The sequence below is a fragment of the Lycorma delicatula genome, chromosome 4 (genome assembly GCF_047948215.1).
Source record: "Lycorma delicatula isolate Av1 chromosome 4, ASM4794821v1, whole genome shotgun sequence".
NCBI classification, from domain to species: Eukaryota; Metazoa; Arthropoda; class Insecta; order Hemiptera; family Fulgoridae; genus Lycorma; species Lycorma delicatula.
In genome coordinates this window covers 112418499-112435797 of record NC_134458.1, presented here as the reverse complement: position 1 = coordinate 112435797, position 17299 = coordinate 112418499, and the positions used below count along the sequence as shown (strand labels likewise).

The 17299-nt window shown below is 30.4% G+C and overlaps 1 protein-coding gene across 1 annotated transcript in view; it reads left to right on the top strand.

Moving 5' to 3' along the window:
• Positions 1-17299, top strand: part of cv-2 (crosveinless 2-secreting protein) — a 443209-nt gene that overhangs the window by 235328 nt on the left and 190582 nt on the right. Inside the window, exon 3 of the mRNA XM_075362008.1 lies at positions 4894-4987. Coding sequence (XP_075218123.1) covers positions 4915-4987 — 73 coding nt within the window. The 5' untranslated portion in view covers positions 4894-4914. The remainder of the gene's footprint in view (positions 1-4893; positions 4988-17299) is intronic.

The following is a 17299-nucleotide window of genomic DNA, read 5'->3' as shown; positions in this document are numbered from 1 at the left end:
ATGTGCGCATTTAGTGTAAACTACTGAGTGATGAGGCCTCTTTTAAGTTGAACACAATGTATTATCAATTTATTTTTTAATAAACTTTTTATTTTTATAAATACAACTATTTTACAGATAGATAATTACATCCCATTCATACTAGTCTATTAAGTTTCTTAACGATTCTACAAATTATTAGATTTGCTATTTTTCTTGAATTTAATTTTTAATATGAAAATGTCTTTTTATAAATTATTTTTTAAAAAAAAAGTATTTATTTTTTATTACTGATTAATTAAACCACCACAGAATCTTACAAAGAAGCTTGTAAGTAGTAATATGAAAAATGCTGTACCTGACCGAAATTCAAACCCGGGGCCTCCAGATAAAAGGCTGAGACGCTACCACTCCGTTACGGAGATTTGTAAACTTTTTTTTAGATACATTTGTGATCTAATCATTTAAATGAAAACTTTATACCCTGATATTTTTATTTTAAATTCGTGAGGAGTTATGGAGGAATAGTATGTGCTACATTTCAAGGCATGTGATTTATCTAGCTCTGAATCTACTTGACACGGTGAAGAGGTAAGACGACTGAGGAGGATGTACTAGATCTCGCTGATCTTTGAGGGCATGAATGATCATTGAAGTGCATGCATGAATCGTAGGATGGTAGAATAGTAATTATGTTAATATAATTTAAGCTTTATAAATCTTTACTGCAATTTGACATTTTTTGAAGCCGGTAGTTAACTCTGAGCTCGCGGTCTGATTCTCTGCTGGGAATTCGGTGTCTATTGTTTTGGGGCTACTATTTTTATCTGCTTTCATCTGACTTAAATATTTGTGAATTTACTTCGATAAATTTAATTTTTTGCGACATTATTTGTTGTCTCTTATCGTGTTTTTGTTAACTAATTTTTTCGTTTGTGTGAGAGGTGATGCGTATTATTAATATTGTATTTGAGGTGAGCTATCTTTAGATGGTCTCCTGAAATGTTACTCTTAGCCAAAAGTTTTACTTACGGTCCGAATCTTGCTTCTCGATCTATTGAGAGGTTAATTCATCGCACTACAGAGGTGCCGGAATATCAAAATAAATGTAGAAAATATGTTATATTAATGTTTCACTTACTGTTTAAATCATTGTTTATTATTAACGTTTATTTATAGACGCATTACAGAATTAATTTAGGATGAACGTTCATATTAGATTTTATGTTAATCTTAAAGAGTACAATTTTAAACTGACTGGGCAATATGTTCTTAAGTTTTTTAGTAATAAATAAGAAGAAGCAATAGACAATGTAACAAATAAAAAAAAGAAACAAAACATGCTTCCATGATCGAACAGTCGCAATCCTTTTGGCGATCGATTGTAAAAATAGATTACTCAAAAAATATTTGATTTTTAACTGTAATTAAATGATAATTATACTTTTAAAACTAGTAAACTTACAATTGTGTTGTTACAACAGTTTTCGTATGAAAAAAAGCAGGTGTAAAGAAAATAAAACTATTTGGAATGTTACTTTTTATCATAATAATGAAACTAATACAGTAGGAATAATAAAAGTCTAATTGCTGACCTTCAGTTGCCATTTTTAATAAAAAACATAATCTTTGAAAGGTCTTCTGACAAATCTAATAAAAATTAATCGTATTATTTTTACAGAAACAGTACTAATTTTTCTTTTTTTTAACTTCCGTCACCACCGTTACGTATAACTTCAGCGGAGGAGATGAACGACAACTTTTTTTGCGTGTGAAAATGCCATGCTTGACCGGGATTCGAACCCGGGACCTTCGGATGAATGGCCGAGACGCTACTATTCGCACCATGGAGGTCGGCGACAGTACTAATTTAAAAAAACCATTAAAAATTATTAATTGAATCTTGTAAATCCTCTTTTATTGTTTATTATTCCAGAACAGTTTAATTAACGCCTTTATAATTCATTTTTAAACTGTTATGGTTTTATTTACTCATTATCATTACAATTTTTTTTCACCATTATATCATAAGAATTTCATATTTTTATAAGAACTGGATTTTTCTTATCTATTTATTAATTTTAAAATATTTATTTCATAAATGTTTTTTGTTTAGTAATTATACATTTTGTTGTTATTAATGAAGTAACTTTTACACCTGTTTTTAATGTGACCTATATAAAGAAAAAAATTAAGTAGATTCATATTTAGCAAAAGGTTATCTGTCTTAAGGCAGGTCATTTGCACCATGACCGTTTCTATTCTTTTTTATTCTTAGTTAAACTTTTGAGTTCTTGATAGTTACCAGTTACTTTTAGATCGTCTCTAACATTTATCCTTTATCGGACCTGTTTTTTTGCATCTCCTTTTGATCCTTACATCATTGTTTTAATCAATCCTTCTCTTTAAGGATGTGTCACAACCGATTATCTTTTCTATTTTGAATTTTGTTTCTATTTTCGTATATTCTTCTTATTAGATTTTTATTTTTTAATCTGTCCATTTATTCTCCTTTATTTACAGATTTCCAATATGTGTAGTCTTTCTTTTTCTTATTTTCTTAGTTCTGGCTTTTACATCCATACATAATAACACCTGATAAGAAGTTATTCAGTCAATTCTAATGTACTATTTACATTAACATTTTATTTAGTAATGGATATGTCTACAGTGTAAGACATTATATATTTTTGAGTTAAGTAGCTACCTGCTATTTCAAAATAAGATATCTTTATAATATTGAGGTTTAGATAACTAATAATATCATTTTCATTGTATTTGGTGAGCAGTGAACATCAAATACTGCTTTTGGTTGATTCTTTAATACATTTTTAAATAGTTGATGTAATAATTTATTTATTTATTCTTGCTTACAGCTTTAACGCGCGTGCAAAACGCTAAGCTTGAATGGCATTTGAACTCAGAAATTTCCAAATGGAAGGCAGAGATGAACCACTCAGTCTTGTAGGTCGGCAATTGCAAATTATTATCAGTTAACGTTATAAAGTTTTAAGAATCAAAGTTTTGTATTTATAAGTCGTAATGGAAGATTTTATTACATACATTAGTCGATGCATTGATTTTTTTTTTTAGCATTTGAAAGTATTTTATTTATGAAATAAATGAAAGCATATTTATAAAAATACTACGCAAATAGGCAGTTATATGTTTATTTATTTCGTAAAAAACGATGGTTTTATATATATCAGTTCATTAACTATGAATTACTGTTAAAAAAAAAAAACACAAAAACAGAATTATTGGATCCTTTTTTATTAAAAAATCTTTTTTGTATTGGCAAATAAAAAAACTACCGGAATAATGGATCCTGTTTACTTTCCCTGAGAATACAACTAGAATATCTACATTAAAGAGGAAAGGATGGTTATCATTTCAAAAATTGGGTTTCTAGGTTTTTGCATATATTTACGTTTTAGGTTCCAACTTGTTCATCTAAACCAAAAAAAATTGATGTATGTACGTGCTTACTGTTTGTCGTACTGCTTATATGTCGTACTGTTTTTGGTCTTCTATCTCAGGATTAACCGAACCGATTTTCTTCACAAATTTGGTTCAATTATTTATATGCATGGAGCATTGATCGTATTTTTCAAAATTTGTTTAGAGGGGGATATCGTTAAAACCCAATCTCAGTTTTCTTCTTTTGCATTATAGAGAAAATTGATTAAAGCAAATCTGTTACCTACGATGCATACATAAATAATTCAAAATAAAATGTTTAAAAAATAAACTTCCATCTTATAAAATTCGAATATATATACAGTAGGTATTGTTTGTAGTGACATCAGATATAGTGACCAAAAAGTTGTCGCGTGGTTGGTTTGGTATGCTGTTGATAAATAAAAACAGAATATATATTGTTTATAATGACATCGGTTATAGTGACATATCGGTTGTTATGACTTATTTTTTCTACTGCAATGCAACATTTTATCGCTTATAACGACTCATCAGTAACGTAGTATATCTAAATTGTAGATACAGAAATATCTTGATGGTTCCTTTTTTCTTAAATATATACTACAGTTCTTTTGACAAGGAAGGTAATGATAGCGGCAATGATGAAGACATCAACCCACCAAATCTTAGTGGCAATGAAAACGGTTTCCTAGTTTTACAGAAGTTTCTAATGAAAAACAAAAGGTTTTTGTTTTGATTTAAAAAGAAACCAACAAAAACTTTATCACAGAACAAATTAACCGACTTTTTTCAGAAAAAGTTATTTGTTACAATTTTTCTCATTCTTGTTTTACTCCGTATTTGTATTTATTACTGCGTAATTTTGTTTTTTTTTACAAAATTTTTCCTAACATAAATTATTATTTTTAATAATTATTATTACTGTATTACAATACTCGTGTAGTAAATTAAATTAGTACTACTAAGCTACCGGTTACTAAGCATCGGTTATTGTGACCAAAATCTTTGGTCCCTTGGAGGTCACCTTGTTTTTGCTGTTTTGCTCTATTTCCTTTCGGTTTAAATAATTTTCAATTTTTTTTTGTTAAAGTTTATAATTCATATATATATAAAGCTACCAAGAAATGTTTATTTTTTTTTAATTGTAAACCGGGACCTAAAATACAGATAAAGTTTTTTTTGAAAATTTTCTTTTACTTCTTTCAGCCTTTATTGAATGGGGTATTAGATTTAGAGATAACTTTGCTTAAAAACTTTTGTTACGCTTAACCTATGTATAAATATTTTTATAAAAAAATTTCTTAAAATTTATTCTCCACCTCTAATAAATACCTTATTTTTTTTTTTTGTTTTTGGCTCAACTCATTTAATAGCTGGGAAAGTCATGCAATACTTTGCCAGCTTCTTTTAAATACTTAGAAATTATTTAAGTTGTATTTTATTTTATTTTTTCTTCTTTTCTTTATTTTTCAGGTTTTTTACTCGAGCCTCAATATGATCTTTTTAACAGCTGTACTACTTCTTTGTGGTTTGCGTGTTATGCCGGACGCTGAAAGTATTCTAATAGGTATGTACTCTATGTTGGTATTAATGTTATATTTTTCAATGTTCTATCCAATTACATTAAAAATATATGTAGACAGTTGTCTTTTTTTGTTTTAATACATTACTAAATAAACAAAAAATGTTATATTTGATTTACCGGAATTTCTCCCGCCACCGTTCTATTGTGTTACCTTAAAACATAAGACCGAATTTCTGTGTCTCATGAAGGGCTACTGTACCTCAAACAGTTTAAGCGACTAATAAATATTGTATTTAGCTCCTAGAGCTAACTTAATAGGGTGAACGGTATAAGCTTAGTAAATACACCATTAGCTTTTGTGTTCAGCCGTACACTTGTCATATATTACACTAAATTGGGTAGGCCCACCCCATCTAAACGATAATATATGACTATCGTAAATATAAAATTTAACTTGTCATCTTAAATTTAAAGATAGCAATTCGCTGCCACGACAACATCGCTGAATGCCAGCAGGTACCTGTCCACCAATTATATTACATGGATCTGTTGGCTGATAGCTGACCATTCCTCCAAGGTAGCCTCCTATAGCAGCTCGGTAGGAGGCTTTACCTTTAACAAGCTACTGATGCCGGTTGAACAATGAAACCGCATCAAGGAACTCCCACACGGTCCGACAATGCGGCTCACGCCACATTGACTCACCGTTAGTGAGTGGCCAATTTTCCCCTTGACCTCTAAGTTCCAGGGTGGACAGATTTCTGCCACCTCAACCCAAGAGCGGGGCAGTCTAACATCATATGTTTATTCGACTGGACCTCCCCGCAGACGCACAGCTCATCAGTTGCCAAGCGGAACCTGAACCGATATTGTCTCAAATTAACATCGTTGGTGAGCACCTGGACTCCCGTTGCTCTTAAAAATGAACTTGAGGCACCATCCCCCCAGATAATGTGTAAATTTATACAAGGATCGTCCCTTAGTGGTGGTGTTCCATTCCTGCTGCCGTGCTTCCATCGCGAGGCTCTAATGTCTCTTCCGCAGGCGGGAGATGGGCAACTGCTCGAAATTTAGATCCAGTGCATTGTGATCACCGTTCTGCTCCGGTACTGGCCAGGCTCGAAACCGAATCCCAAATACCTCGGCCTCCCGACCGCAATTTCCACATGGCTGTCCGAAGTTTCTCCACTACGAATGTTATATACTGTATGCAGTAACATATTTAAAAATATATATTTTATTTCGAGATCGTTATAATATTTCATCTTTGAAGTATGAAACGTGGGTTGCATACTAAACTATTTATTTAACATTACGTTTCAATCGTAATAAACACAAATAGAATCTATTTTAAAAAAGTTATAATATTTATATTAAGCCTTTAAAAAAAGATATATGATATACTATTATATGAATGATAAATGTAACTTTCACCAGCTGAACCAATGTGGAAAATCAACAATTATATTTTTTTATATAATTTCATTTATTTTATTTTTTAAGCAACTATAGACTAACGCTCATTTACAAATGCTGATGAAAAAAGAGTTTTTGTTGCAAACAATACTCGAGATTCGAACCCAGAATCTTCCGGATGAAAGTTACAGACGGTGCTACTTTGCAACTAATATCAACTCTGAATATTTACGTAAATTTTCTTCAAATTTTTACCGCGGTTAAATAAATTGATTTTAAAAAGTCTCAAATTTTGGCATTTAACTAATCGATAATAATAAACTCAATTTAACATCAATCAATCTGCGGGTTTACCCGCACAGAGCAAAGCCGATGTAATAGTATTTCAATAACTTTTCTCCCCAAAAAAGATCATTGTTGAATTTTCACTGCCGGGATATTTTATAAAAATTTGTATGCTTGTATTTCTAACTTTAGATCAGCTTGAGAGAAAAAAAAAACATTTGATACGATTTGTAATCGTATCAAAAAATTGTTCTTCATGAATGTTAATTTGAAACATCAATAAATTAGATTGATGAAAATTGGAAACTATCTTTCTCAATGACACAGGGTAGAGAAACATATTTTAGAGTTAAACATATTTTGTAAATTTGATGTAAATTTAGAATAGATAAAATAAAATGTAATAAGTTTGTAAAGAATTTAATTCTAAAAAAATTTATAAAGTCAACAAATAATTTTTTTTTAATTCAACTTTTATTTAAGAGAAAACAGAAAATTATTATAATTTTAAACCAGACCAAAAAAAAACCTTTTGTTTTAGTAGAAAAAAAATTAACCATTCAAAATACAAAAATGAAAATAAAACAAAAAAACTTTAATATATTCTAAATCTACATTATATAGTTTGTGCAAAATGTCTCCAGCGTAGTTTACCCAGCTTTGAATAAAATAAAAACAATTAGTAATGTAGTGTAATTTTTTTCTTTCTTTAATAGATGTATTTATTTTGAAAAAAAAATTACGTACGAAAGGTTTTCTATATCTTTATAAATAGAACACGATAAGTAATATATAATCCTTAATATATAGAAGTTCAAGACTTAAATATGTCATCAACACAATGTAAAGAATTTTGATTAAGCCAGTAAATGTAAGAAATGTGGATTTGTAAGACAAAGCTCACCTGCTTATAAATTCACTTGATTCCATTCTTCTTGCTGGCATATGTTATCAAATCATCAACTCTTTAAGTGAAACGAGCCGCTTCTTCATATTTTTTTCCTTCTATTTTATTTAATTTTATGTCTAAACTTTCCGCAGTAAAAAACAAGTAAAACATTTTTATCTTAAACAATTATAATATAAGTATTTTTATCTAGTATTTTTCCTCTTAAAACCCTGCTGTAATACCCGGCTACATTATTTAAATTTCTCGGTAACAAATGAAGATATCATCAACTTGATTTTTGGTCTGCGTAATTTTCATGTAAATATCTAAACATCAGTTTTCTACGAAATTCGACCTTGAAATTGGTGAAAGATAAAAAACATTTGAAGAATGATTGGATATTTCCATTTCTCACAATTCTAAACGAGATATTCACCAGATTGGGGCTTGCAAATATATTCAGATAGATATGTTAAAAATATATAAAAACCGTTTTTGGGTTTTTTGAATTTCGATATTTTAAGGGCAGTACAGTGTAAAGCGCACAGCCTTAACCAACACAGTCACTGCCACTGTACTGTATGTGCGATTACACTGGCTGTACCTGGCTCCGGTTACTTTACTAAAAAACATAAAATAAAAGAATATTTGCCCCTGGACCTTCCAGGCTCACTTTGCTCGCCCTGATCTGCTAAATATTCTCTGATCGCGACGAAAAACGCAAGTAACCGTATAGAGCGAGAAAAACTCCGTCCGGGATGCTAGTCTATATATATAAAACAACATGTGAATGATTGGAAAGTTTAAGAAATTAGATTTTTCAATTTTAAAAATTAAATTATGAATTTGTTATACAAAATTTAGAATTTTGGGGATATTTACCATTGATGTTTTTTATTTATTTATAATGAGATTCACAAAGTATGTCACAAACTTTCAGGACATGATTTACTAACGAAGATAAAGAAGAAAATTCATATAAATATAAGTTCGGAATAACTTCGTTGAGAGTGTCAGCTGGCTAAATAGTTTGTTTTGATTTCTGCACCTGCGGTAAAATTACGGCAAACTGTAATTATTGGGATCAAAATTAAAGGGTAAATTTAGAGGTTTTATATGAAATATGAACTGAAAAAAATTGAAAAGAATTAGATTTCACAACTGTATTTTTAGTAGTTTTCGAGAAAACTGGGGTAAAATACCAAAAAACTGGGGTAATATTGGGTCGATAAAAACACTGTTTTATGTTTGGCGTAAAATAACTTATTAATTGGTTTATAAGCATTCAGAATCAAATTCTCTACTAGGGTGTTTGAAACTTTTGTTTGTTCTTCGAAGCATACAAAATTTTTTTACGTTTAATTATACTGTGTATTTAAAAATTGACATTTTCGAAACGATTTGTCATGTCTAAAATTCATTTTAAAAGAATGTAGGAAATTTTATTTATTAATAACCTGAGTAACTTTACGTGCATGAAGGAGAATAATCTACTGAAGACAAGAGTATGCTAGATTTGATAGAGTTAGTTGAGGGACGGCTGGAGTTGTTCCAAATTAGGGGGTCTAAAATAGTTTTCGTACAGTAATCGTATAGTGAGGGGTACCCTCTACCTCTGAGAGAGTAGCTCTAAGGCGGTGAGCACTACCTGTCTAGCCATCCTTTTCATTCAGTGCATCAGGTGAGCTTTTCAAATTTTTACCAGGAATAAATAATTAAGTCCTGATTAATATTTCTATACAGACTATCTGAGTTTGCAAGATTTTTTAATATTGTTAATTAATTTCTAAAATCTTGTGGCTTATTTTATTTTAATTAATTTTGTGATATTTAGATATTGTATAATTATGCCAGAATCGTAATCTGGAGGAAATGTAATGAAACACAAACATGTAAACAGAAGGGATTGCGATATAGGCGGTATCAGTAATATGTGATGGTAGGAGTTGGCCGACGATGGTTAGAGAAAAAATCTGATGTGGAACCCACATGACTTCCTTGTACGCATCTTAAATTACATATACACATTTTTTGCTGCACTTCATTTAAACTTATTTCATTTGAAAGTGAGATACGATCCTCCAATTCTTTGATAAAGTGGACAGTGACACGATTGCTGAAATATTAGTTTTTATTAACATCAAATTTTTTTTTTGTCTTCAGTCATTTGACTGGTTTGATGCAGCTCTCCAAGATTCCCTATCTAGTGCTAGTCGTTTCATTTCAGCATACCCTCTACATCCTACATCCCTAACAATTTGTTTTACATATTCCAAACGTGGCCTGCCTACATTTCCACGTTTACCCTTCCTACTATATCCACGTTTACCCTATCCATTTCCCTTTTTAAATTTTCTACCCTACCAACCTTTTTTAAGCTTCTAACATTCCACGCTCCGACTCGTAGAATGTTATTTTTTACTTTTCTGGTGACCCCTTCCTTAGTAGTCCCCACCCGGAGATCCGAACGGGGGACTATTTTACCTCCGGAATATTTTACCAAGGAAGGCGCCTCCATTATTGCTTTTGAAAATGCAGAGAGCCACATTTTCTTGGAAAAAAAAAAGCTGTAGTTTTCCATTGCTATCAGCTGCGCAGTACTCAGAGGACTGAGTGATGTTGATATGGCCGTTTAAGTCATTGTGACTCACGCCCCTAACAACTACTGTAAGAGCTGCTGCCCTCTTTCAGGAATCATTCCTTAGTCTGGCTCTCAACAGATACCTCTCCGATATGGTTGCACCTTCGGTCCAGCTACTCTGTATCCCTGAGCACTCAAGCCCCCTCACCAACGGCAAGGTCTCATGATTCATAGAGGAGGTAACATTAAATATTTATACAATTATTAATTCAACAATCTTACATGAAATATTAGGGTAAAGTAAAAGTCTCTATTACTCGTATTACTAGATCAGTATTATTTGTATCTTCGTGAGTTGCTGATTAACAGTAGTTTCAGATTTCTGGTGTGTCGTATAAACAAAAGTTAATAATTAAACGATTCAGTTTAGTGAATTCCTGTATACTGGTTACAAATGTTAATTTCGTCCTTACGGTGTAAAATATTTTGTCTTTATTATTGTATTATTTGGTGAATAATCAAAAATTAAAAATAAAAATAAAGATAACATGAAGAAATATATTTAAAAAAAAGACAAGAAGACAAGAATATGAAGAGGAAGAAAATATTAAGAACATTGATGAATAAAAAAATTAAGAGAAGATGGTAAATATAAAGCGTAAGAAAACGTTAAGACCAAGGAAAGAATGAAAATGTTAACAAAGGATGATGAATATAAAGAGAGAGAGAAAATTTTAAAACTAGAAAACGAGTACACAAATTTAATCGCTCTTTGGTTTGATTATATTAAACCAAAGAGCGATTAAATGATTGCCAACAAAAAACAAATAAAAGAAATGATCAACTCCGACTTCGAGTGAATATTGTCCAACAGTATCAGAGGAGTAATGAACTAAAAGATAAGAATATTTTTGCAATTTATGATTTAAGATCGGGCATGTATGCCTCAGTGTACAGTGTTCTTGTGAGAGTCTATTTTTCAGTCACTCTGTAGTTAAATTTAATGTAAATAAAATTAAACAGAAATTAAACTAGAAAATTCAAAAATAATAAAATACTAAATTATTATTAAATAATCAGATGTTTCACCATATCTGTTACATATGCATATATATAATAATACCTATTAAATTACATATACACATTTTTAAAATTACATAAAATTTTATTTCGTTAATAACTTCTGATTTTTTCTTTTTTCTTTATTGTTATTATTGAAATATAATTACTGTAAATATTTTTACAACCACCGGTTAATAATTATTAAAAATCAATAGATTTAAATTTAAAAAAGTTAAAAAATAGACCCAAGCAATATACTTTTTAAAAAAGTTATTACAATAGTCTCGGATGAAGAGGTTGGTAGCACTACCTATTGTAGTTGTTGTTTTATAATCAGCTGAAATCATTTTCTATTTATTTTTTGTAAACAGTTATTTATTTATGGTTATCTGTGGTTTATTTAATTAAGAAGTAATGGTTTTGAACACGGAAGAAAGGATTTTTATTGTGGGAAATTATTTAAAAATTAAATGTTATTTTGTCCCAAGAAGCTTTTCAGTTGCAGTTTCCGGGTAACAATGTATCAAATAAATCTTCTCACATCATCCATTCACGACCTCTTTACCCAAAGAACACTGTTTTTGGTGTGAAATTTCCATGGGAAAAGAATTGACCCCGTATTCTTTGAAAACACGGTTAATGCAGACCTCTACCCAGAAATTGTAATGCAACTTGTTGCAAATTTAGAATTAGATGAGAAATATTCGTGGTTTTAACAAGATGGGACCAAATGTCACAAGGCAAGAGCCACAATGGATCTTTTGAGAAATATCTTTGGTGAAAAAGTAATATCGATCGGTTTATAGCCAGCTAGGTCACCTGATGTTTCTCCTGCAGATTTTTTCTCTGAGGATCTTTAAAAGGTTGTGTATTCAAAAGTAATTCACACTCCATTGAAGAACTGAAAGACAAAATAATTAAGAATCACGAGATATTGGAAGGTACACTTCGAAAGGTTACCGGAGATATGAAAAAGAGGGTAAAGGTTAAATTTCATTAATGAAAATGATGGACACTTTTAACATTTGTTATAAAAATATCAGATCTCAATATTGTTTTGCACAATAATTGTAATATTTATCACTAATCGTATTAAATATAGCACTTTATTTTTGTTTAAATTAGGTTTAAACGGTTTAACCAAATTTGGATGTCTTATATATACCCACGATCCTGGAAAAAAGTGATTATAGCTTTTATTTTAAGAAAGGTAAAAATCCCTTGGATGCCCGGATTTGTCGACCTATCTCGCTTACTTGCGCTGTAGGAAAAATGTTAGAACTCGTGATAAGCTATTGACTCTTGTGAGTCCTTGAAAAAGAAAAATTAATTTCTCCCCACCAAGCGAGGTAACGTAAATTTTATTCCACCACAGACCAGATGATTAATATTGAAAATTTAATATTGAATGGTTTTATAAATAAAAAGCATTGCGTTGCCGTCTTTTTCGATTTAGAGAAAGCCTTTTATATGACAGAGATACGGCATCTTACAATAAATACAAGATTGGAGAATAAAAGAAAGACTTACAACTATTATTAGGAGTTTTTAGAAGAAAGACACTTTTGCGTTAGAATTGAAAACGAATACACGTTGCTCAGAAAGTTAGAAAATGGTGTACCACAAGGATCGCCGCTTAGCGGAACCTTGTTCACAATCCCAGTGAACAAGCTTATTCCCGCTATACCATCCGATATTGGAAGAATTTTATATATGAACGACCTTGCGATTTTCTACGCCAGCAGCAAACCGCAATGATCAAATTTATCTACAGACGGCTATTAATCTCGTCGAAGTAGCAAATATGAATGGATTCCGGTTTTCAACTGAGAAGACTTGTGTGCCCTTCACTGGGAAAAGATCGGCATATAGAAATCCAGTTTTGATAATGGGCAACAATATTATTGGATAAAAAGAAACAGTTTGTGTCTTAGGTCTCACTTTGGATAGATATCTTTCATGGAGGACACATATTACAGAGTTAGTAACTAAGTGTCAGAAAGCGCTAAATGTCGTCAAGTGTCTGTAAAATTTTAATTGGGGCTCTGATAAAGATGTATTGTTGAAACTTTACAAAGCTGAAAAAAAACTACAGTCAACAGGTCATAAGAAAGGAATGCATACGGAAGTGGGATGCGATTACTACGAGGCTTAATTGCATTAAGAATGCCCCACTCCCTATTAAAACGAAATACACTTTAACTCGTCGACAACCTGTAGCCCTTACAAGACTTCGAATAGGTCACACCAGACTTACTTCGACCTACATGCTAGCAGAAGACAGAGACCAATATGTGAAAGCTGTGACACATCTTACAGTGAAACACATAAATAGAAGAATGCATACTGTACAGAGACCTCAGAATAAGACTCAATCAAACCGGCAAATTGGCTCATAATTTATCATATAATGAGAAAAGAGAAAGGAAAATTATCAAGTTTCTCAGAGGAAGCGATTATCAGCGATTATTTCTCAGAGAAATTAGAGCGATTGTGACTTATTCATTATCATGAATAATTCGTTGAAATCAATTTAATTGTGTTGTGTCTTAACTGTGATTTTACTTTCTCCAATTTTGAGTTTTTGTGTTTTCTAATGTAATTGACGAATTATTAAATGATGTGTTTTGATAATTGCGTGCCCTTTACACCCGCTTTGATATTTTAACGACATTTTTTTAGAAATTGAGTACAAATTTTAAGTGACAAGACCCCTATACAACTTTGTCATCTAATGTTTATCTGGTGTTTTATTGTTTTGTGACAAGTCTTTTTATTCGGATGATCTGTTTGACAAGACTGGCATTTGACCTAGTCACTTTCATGAGAGAGGAAGTGCTTTTAATTTGTGATAGGGACTAATGGCCGTAGTAGTCGATGCCCACAATTTTCAAAAAAAAAAAAAATCAATGGATAAAGAAAAATTAATAAACAAAAATATAAAAACAAGAATTACGATAAATAAAAAAATGAAAAAAAAAATAAAAAAGTTTTTGTCATTATTATTATATTATTAAATCAAAATTATAATTATTAATTTATTATTTGTATTGTTATGAAAGTTACAGGAATACTTTTATTGTTTTATTTTGTAAAAATTATTTATTTATATTCCTTTCTTATCTACATCTGTATTTACCTTTACTAATTTCTCTACTGATGACTGATTAACAATGGAGTTAACCATCTATTTTTATGTTTGTATTCTTTGTAAACGGTTGTGAAGTTTTTTTTACTTTCCTGGCGAATGTAGCTAGAATATTAAAGGGGAAAGTATAGTGATCGGATTTTTTGCATATTCTTTTTTACACTTCATATTTTACATTTTCTTCATCATCAAATAGTACATTTTGACCAATAAAAGCAACATGTTGTTATATGGGAACGTATTATCGTATGTGTCGCACTGCTTTTTGTCTTATATCTTAGGACTGAACCGATTTTCTTCAAATCTAAATCAAATATTTCTAAACATGATGTTTTGATATATTATTTTCTTTTCAATTCGTTTGGAGAGGGGGATATAGCGAAAAAAATAATCTTCAGCGGTATTTTAGATAAAACTTTATTAAAGAACATTTTTTACCTACACATCGTTATTAATAATATAATTTTTTTTTTTAAATCAACCCCCACCTATTAAAACTGAACTTTTTTCTTAAAGCTTTTTTGTTCTTCTGTTCTACCTCCCTTCGGTTTAATTGTTTTTTCAAAACGTTTTTGAAGGTTACACTTCATATCGGACGATCGGAGTACCTGAGAAGTAGAAGCTTTTGAAATGTGGTGCTATAGGAAAATGTTAAAAATCAGGTGGGTGGATAAAGTGACAAATGAAGAGGTGTTGAGGCAAATCGATGAAGAAAGAAGCATTTGGAAAAATATAGTTAAAAGAAGAGACAGACTTATAGGCCACATATTAAGGCATCCTAGAATAGTCGCTTTTATATTAGAGGGTCAGGTAGAAGGAAAAAATTGTGCAGGCAGGCAACGTTTGGAATATGTAAAACAAATTGTTAGGGAAGTGGGATGTAGGGGGTATACCGAAATGAAATGACAGCACTAGATAGGAAATTTTGGAGAACTGCATCAAACCGGTCAAATGACTGAAGACAAAAAAAAAACAATTCATATACAGAGCTATCAAGAAACGTCTACAATTGATTTAAATTGTAGAACCCGGACCTAAAATTCAGGGAATGTTTTTGAAAATTTTCCTTTTCATATTTTAGCCTTTATTGAAGTGACCGTCAGATTTAGAGAAAACTTTACTTATGCAAAAATACATATATATATATATTTTTTTTTCCTCTAATTTTATTAATTTTTATTATTGTTGGCCTGGAAAGTCATGCAATACTTTGCCAGCTTTTTTAGTATTATTTCAATAACCATTTAGCATTGCACAGTTTTTCTATTAACAATTTATAAAAGGAAATAAATTAGAAATGAAGCAGGCAGAGTCCCGTATTAAAATAAACAAAATTTAAACATCTTCACCGATTTTAATTTTCAACAGATATCCTTTTTTAATCTATTTATTTATAATGTTAAAATGACCGATATATAAAAGTGAGTAAATTTATGTTTTTCACATAAATTTTCTAGAATTTTTTTTAACCTAAAATTTACGGCTTTGATGTTAATACAATGACATTATTGCATTTTATCTAAATACTCGAATTTTGTTCATTTTTTTAACGAACTGTAGTATTAGAATTCTAATATAACATAATTGAATGAAATGGACCAATTCTTTTTTTCCAGTCTGTCCCTAATTTCCAGTTGTAAAATTTAAAATTATACGTAATCAATAATATTGAAATTGCCTGAAGGTTTGTTTAGTAGGTGTATATACGTATGGGTTCATTATTAGTAAATCGCGTACAACGTAGTACAGTTTGAGGCCAAGGGCGACAATATACAATATCTATACTCCAAGTGTACCTGACTACATCATACTATGTTAAACTCGTGTATGTATCTATAATATATATATATATATATATATATATATTTGTGTATATATACATTTAGTTCTCCAGGTCTGCTGGTTCAACAACAACACTGACGAAACTTTCTCCTTAGATTGCAATAGTAATAATAATAAAAATGATAATAATAACAACAATAATTACATCCCTCTTGTATGATATTACTTTAACTTTAGTTTTAATGATTTTCATCCGTTAAAACTAACTAGTTATTTACTTTATTAAACAAAAGCTGAAAAAATAAATAATATTTTCTTTTTCCTATTCTTCATACTTAATGAAATAAGAAGTTATATTTTTAGAATGACTGTCTTTTATGTATTAATTCCTTAATAAAAAAGTTTTTATTAAACAAACAAATATTAGTTGTTCCGTATGATAGTCATCAGCAAAAAGAACAAGATTGTTTCTTTCACCAAACAGAATAATTACAAAAGAGAAGAGACTACAGTTATATAAATTGGAGCCATAACAAAAAATTATGGAACAGTAAAAAAATTATCAGTAGTATAAAACAAGGTTTCTCAACTTGGGGGTCGCGGTGATATGAATGGGGGTTGCCTACAACATAATACTTAAACAATAATGAAATCATTTTATGATAAAAAATATCATTTATTATAAACATTTTAGTTAGATTTATAAGTACACATGTAAAGAAAATAAACTAATGAGATGGTGCGTTTGTTTTTCATTTAAAAGTTTCTCTATACGCGGATCTACGTTAGAAACACACAAAAGCAAATACTTTTCAAGTGATAAAAGACGACTCCTATATTTAATTTTTAGCGCAACCACAGGCAAAAACCCTTTCCGCAGAGGTAATACGTGATGAAAGGGATTAATATTTCAATGCTTCTGTGATAAAATTTCCATATTCACTTCGACGAGCAAGCCAAAACGTATCTAAATCTTTAGATGTAAATTGTAGTTTTAACATTTGATTGGCAGACATTTCAATTAGCTGGTCGTTAATCTCAATGGTAACTTAGCTGCAACAACGTTTATACTAATTGTGTTCAGTACCCATCACTTCGAGAAATCGTTTTTATCTTCCTGGAAATACTACTCCAAGAGAATTTTTTGCTCGCGCAAAATATATTTTCATGCTATCCAAACTGTGGTAAATA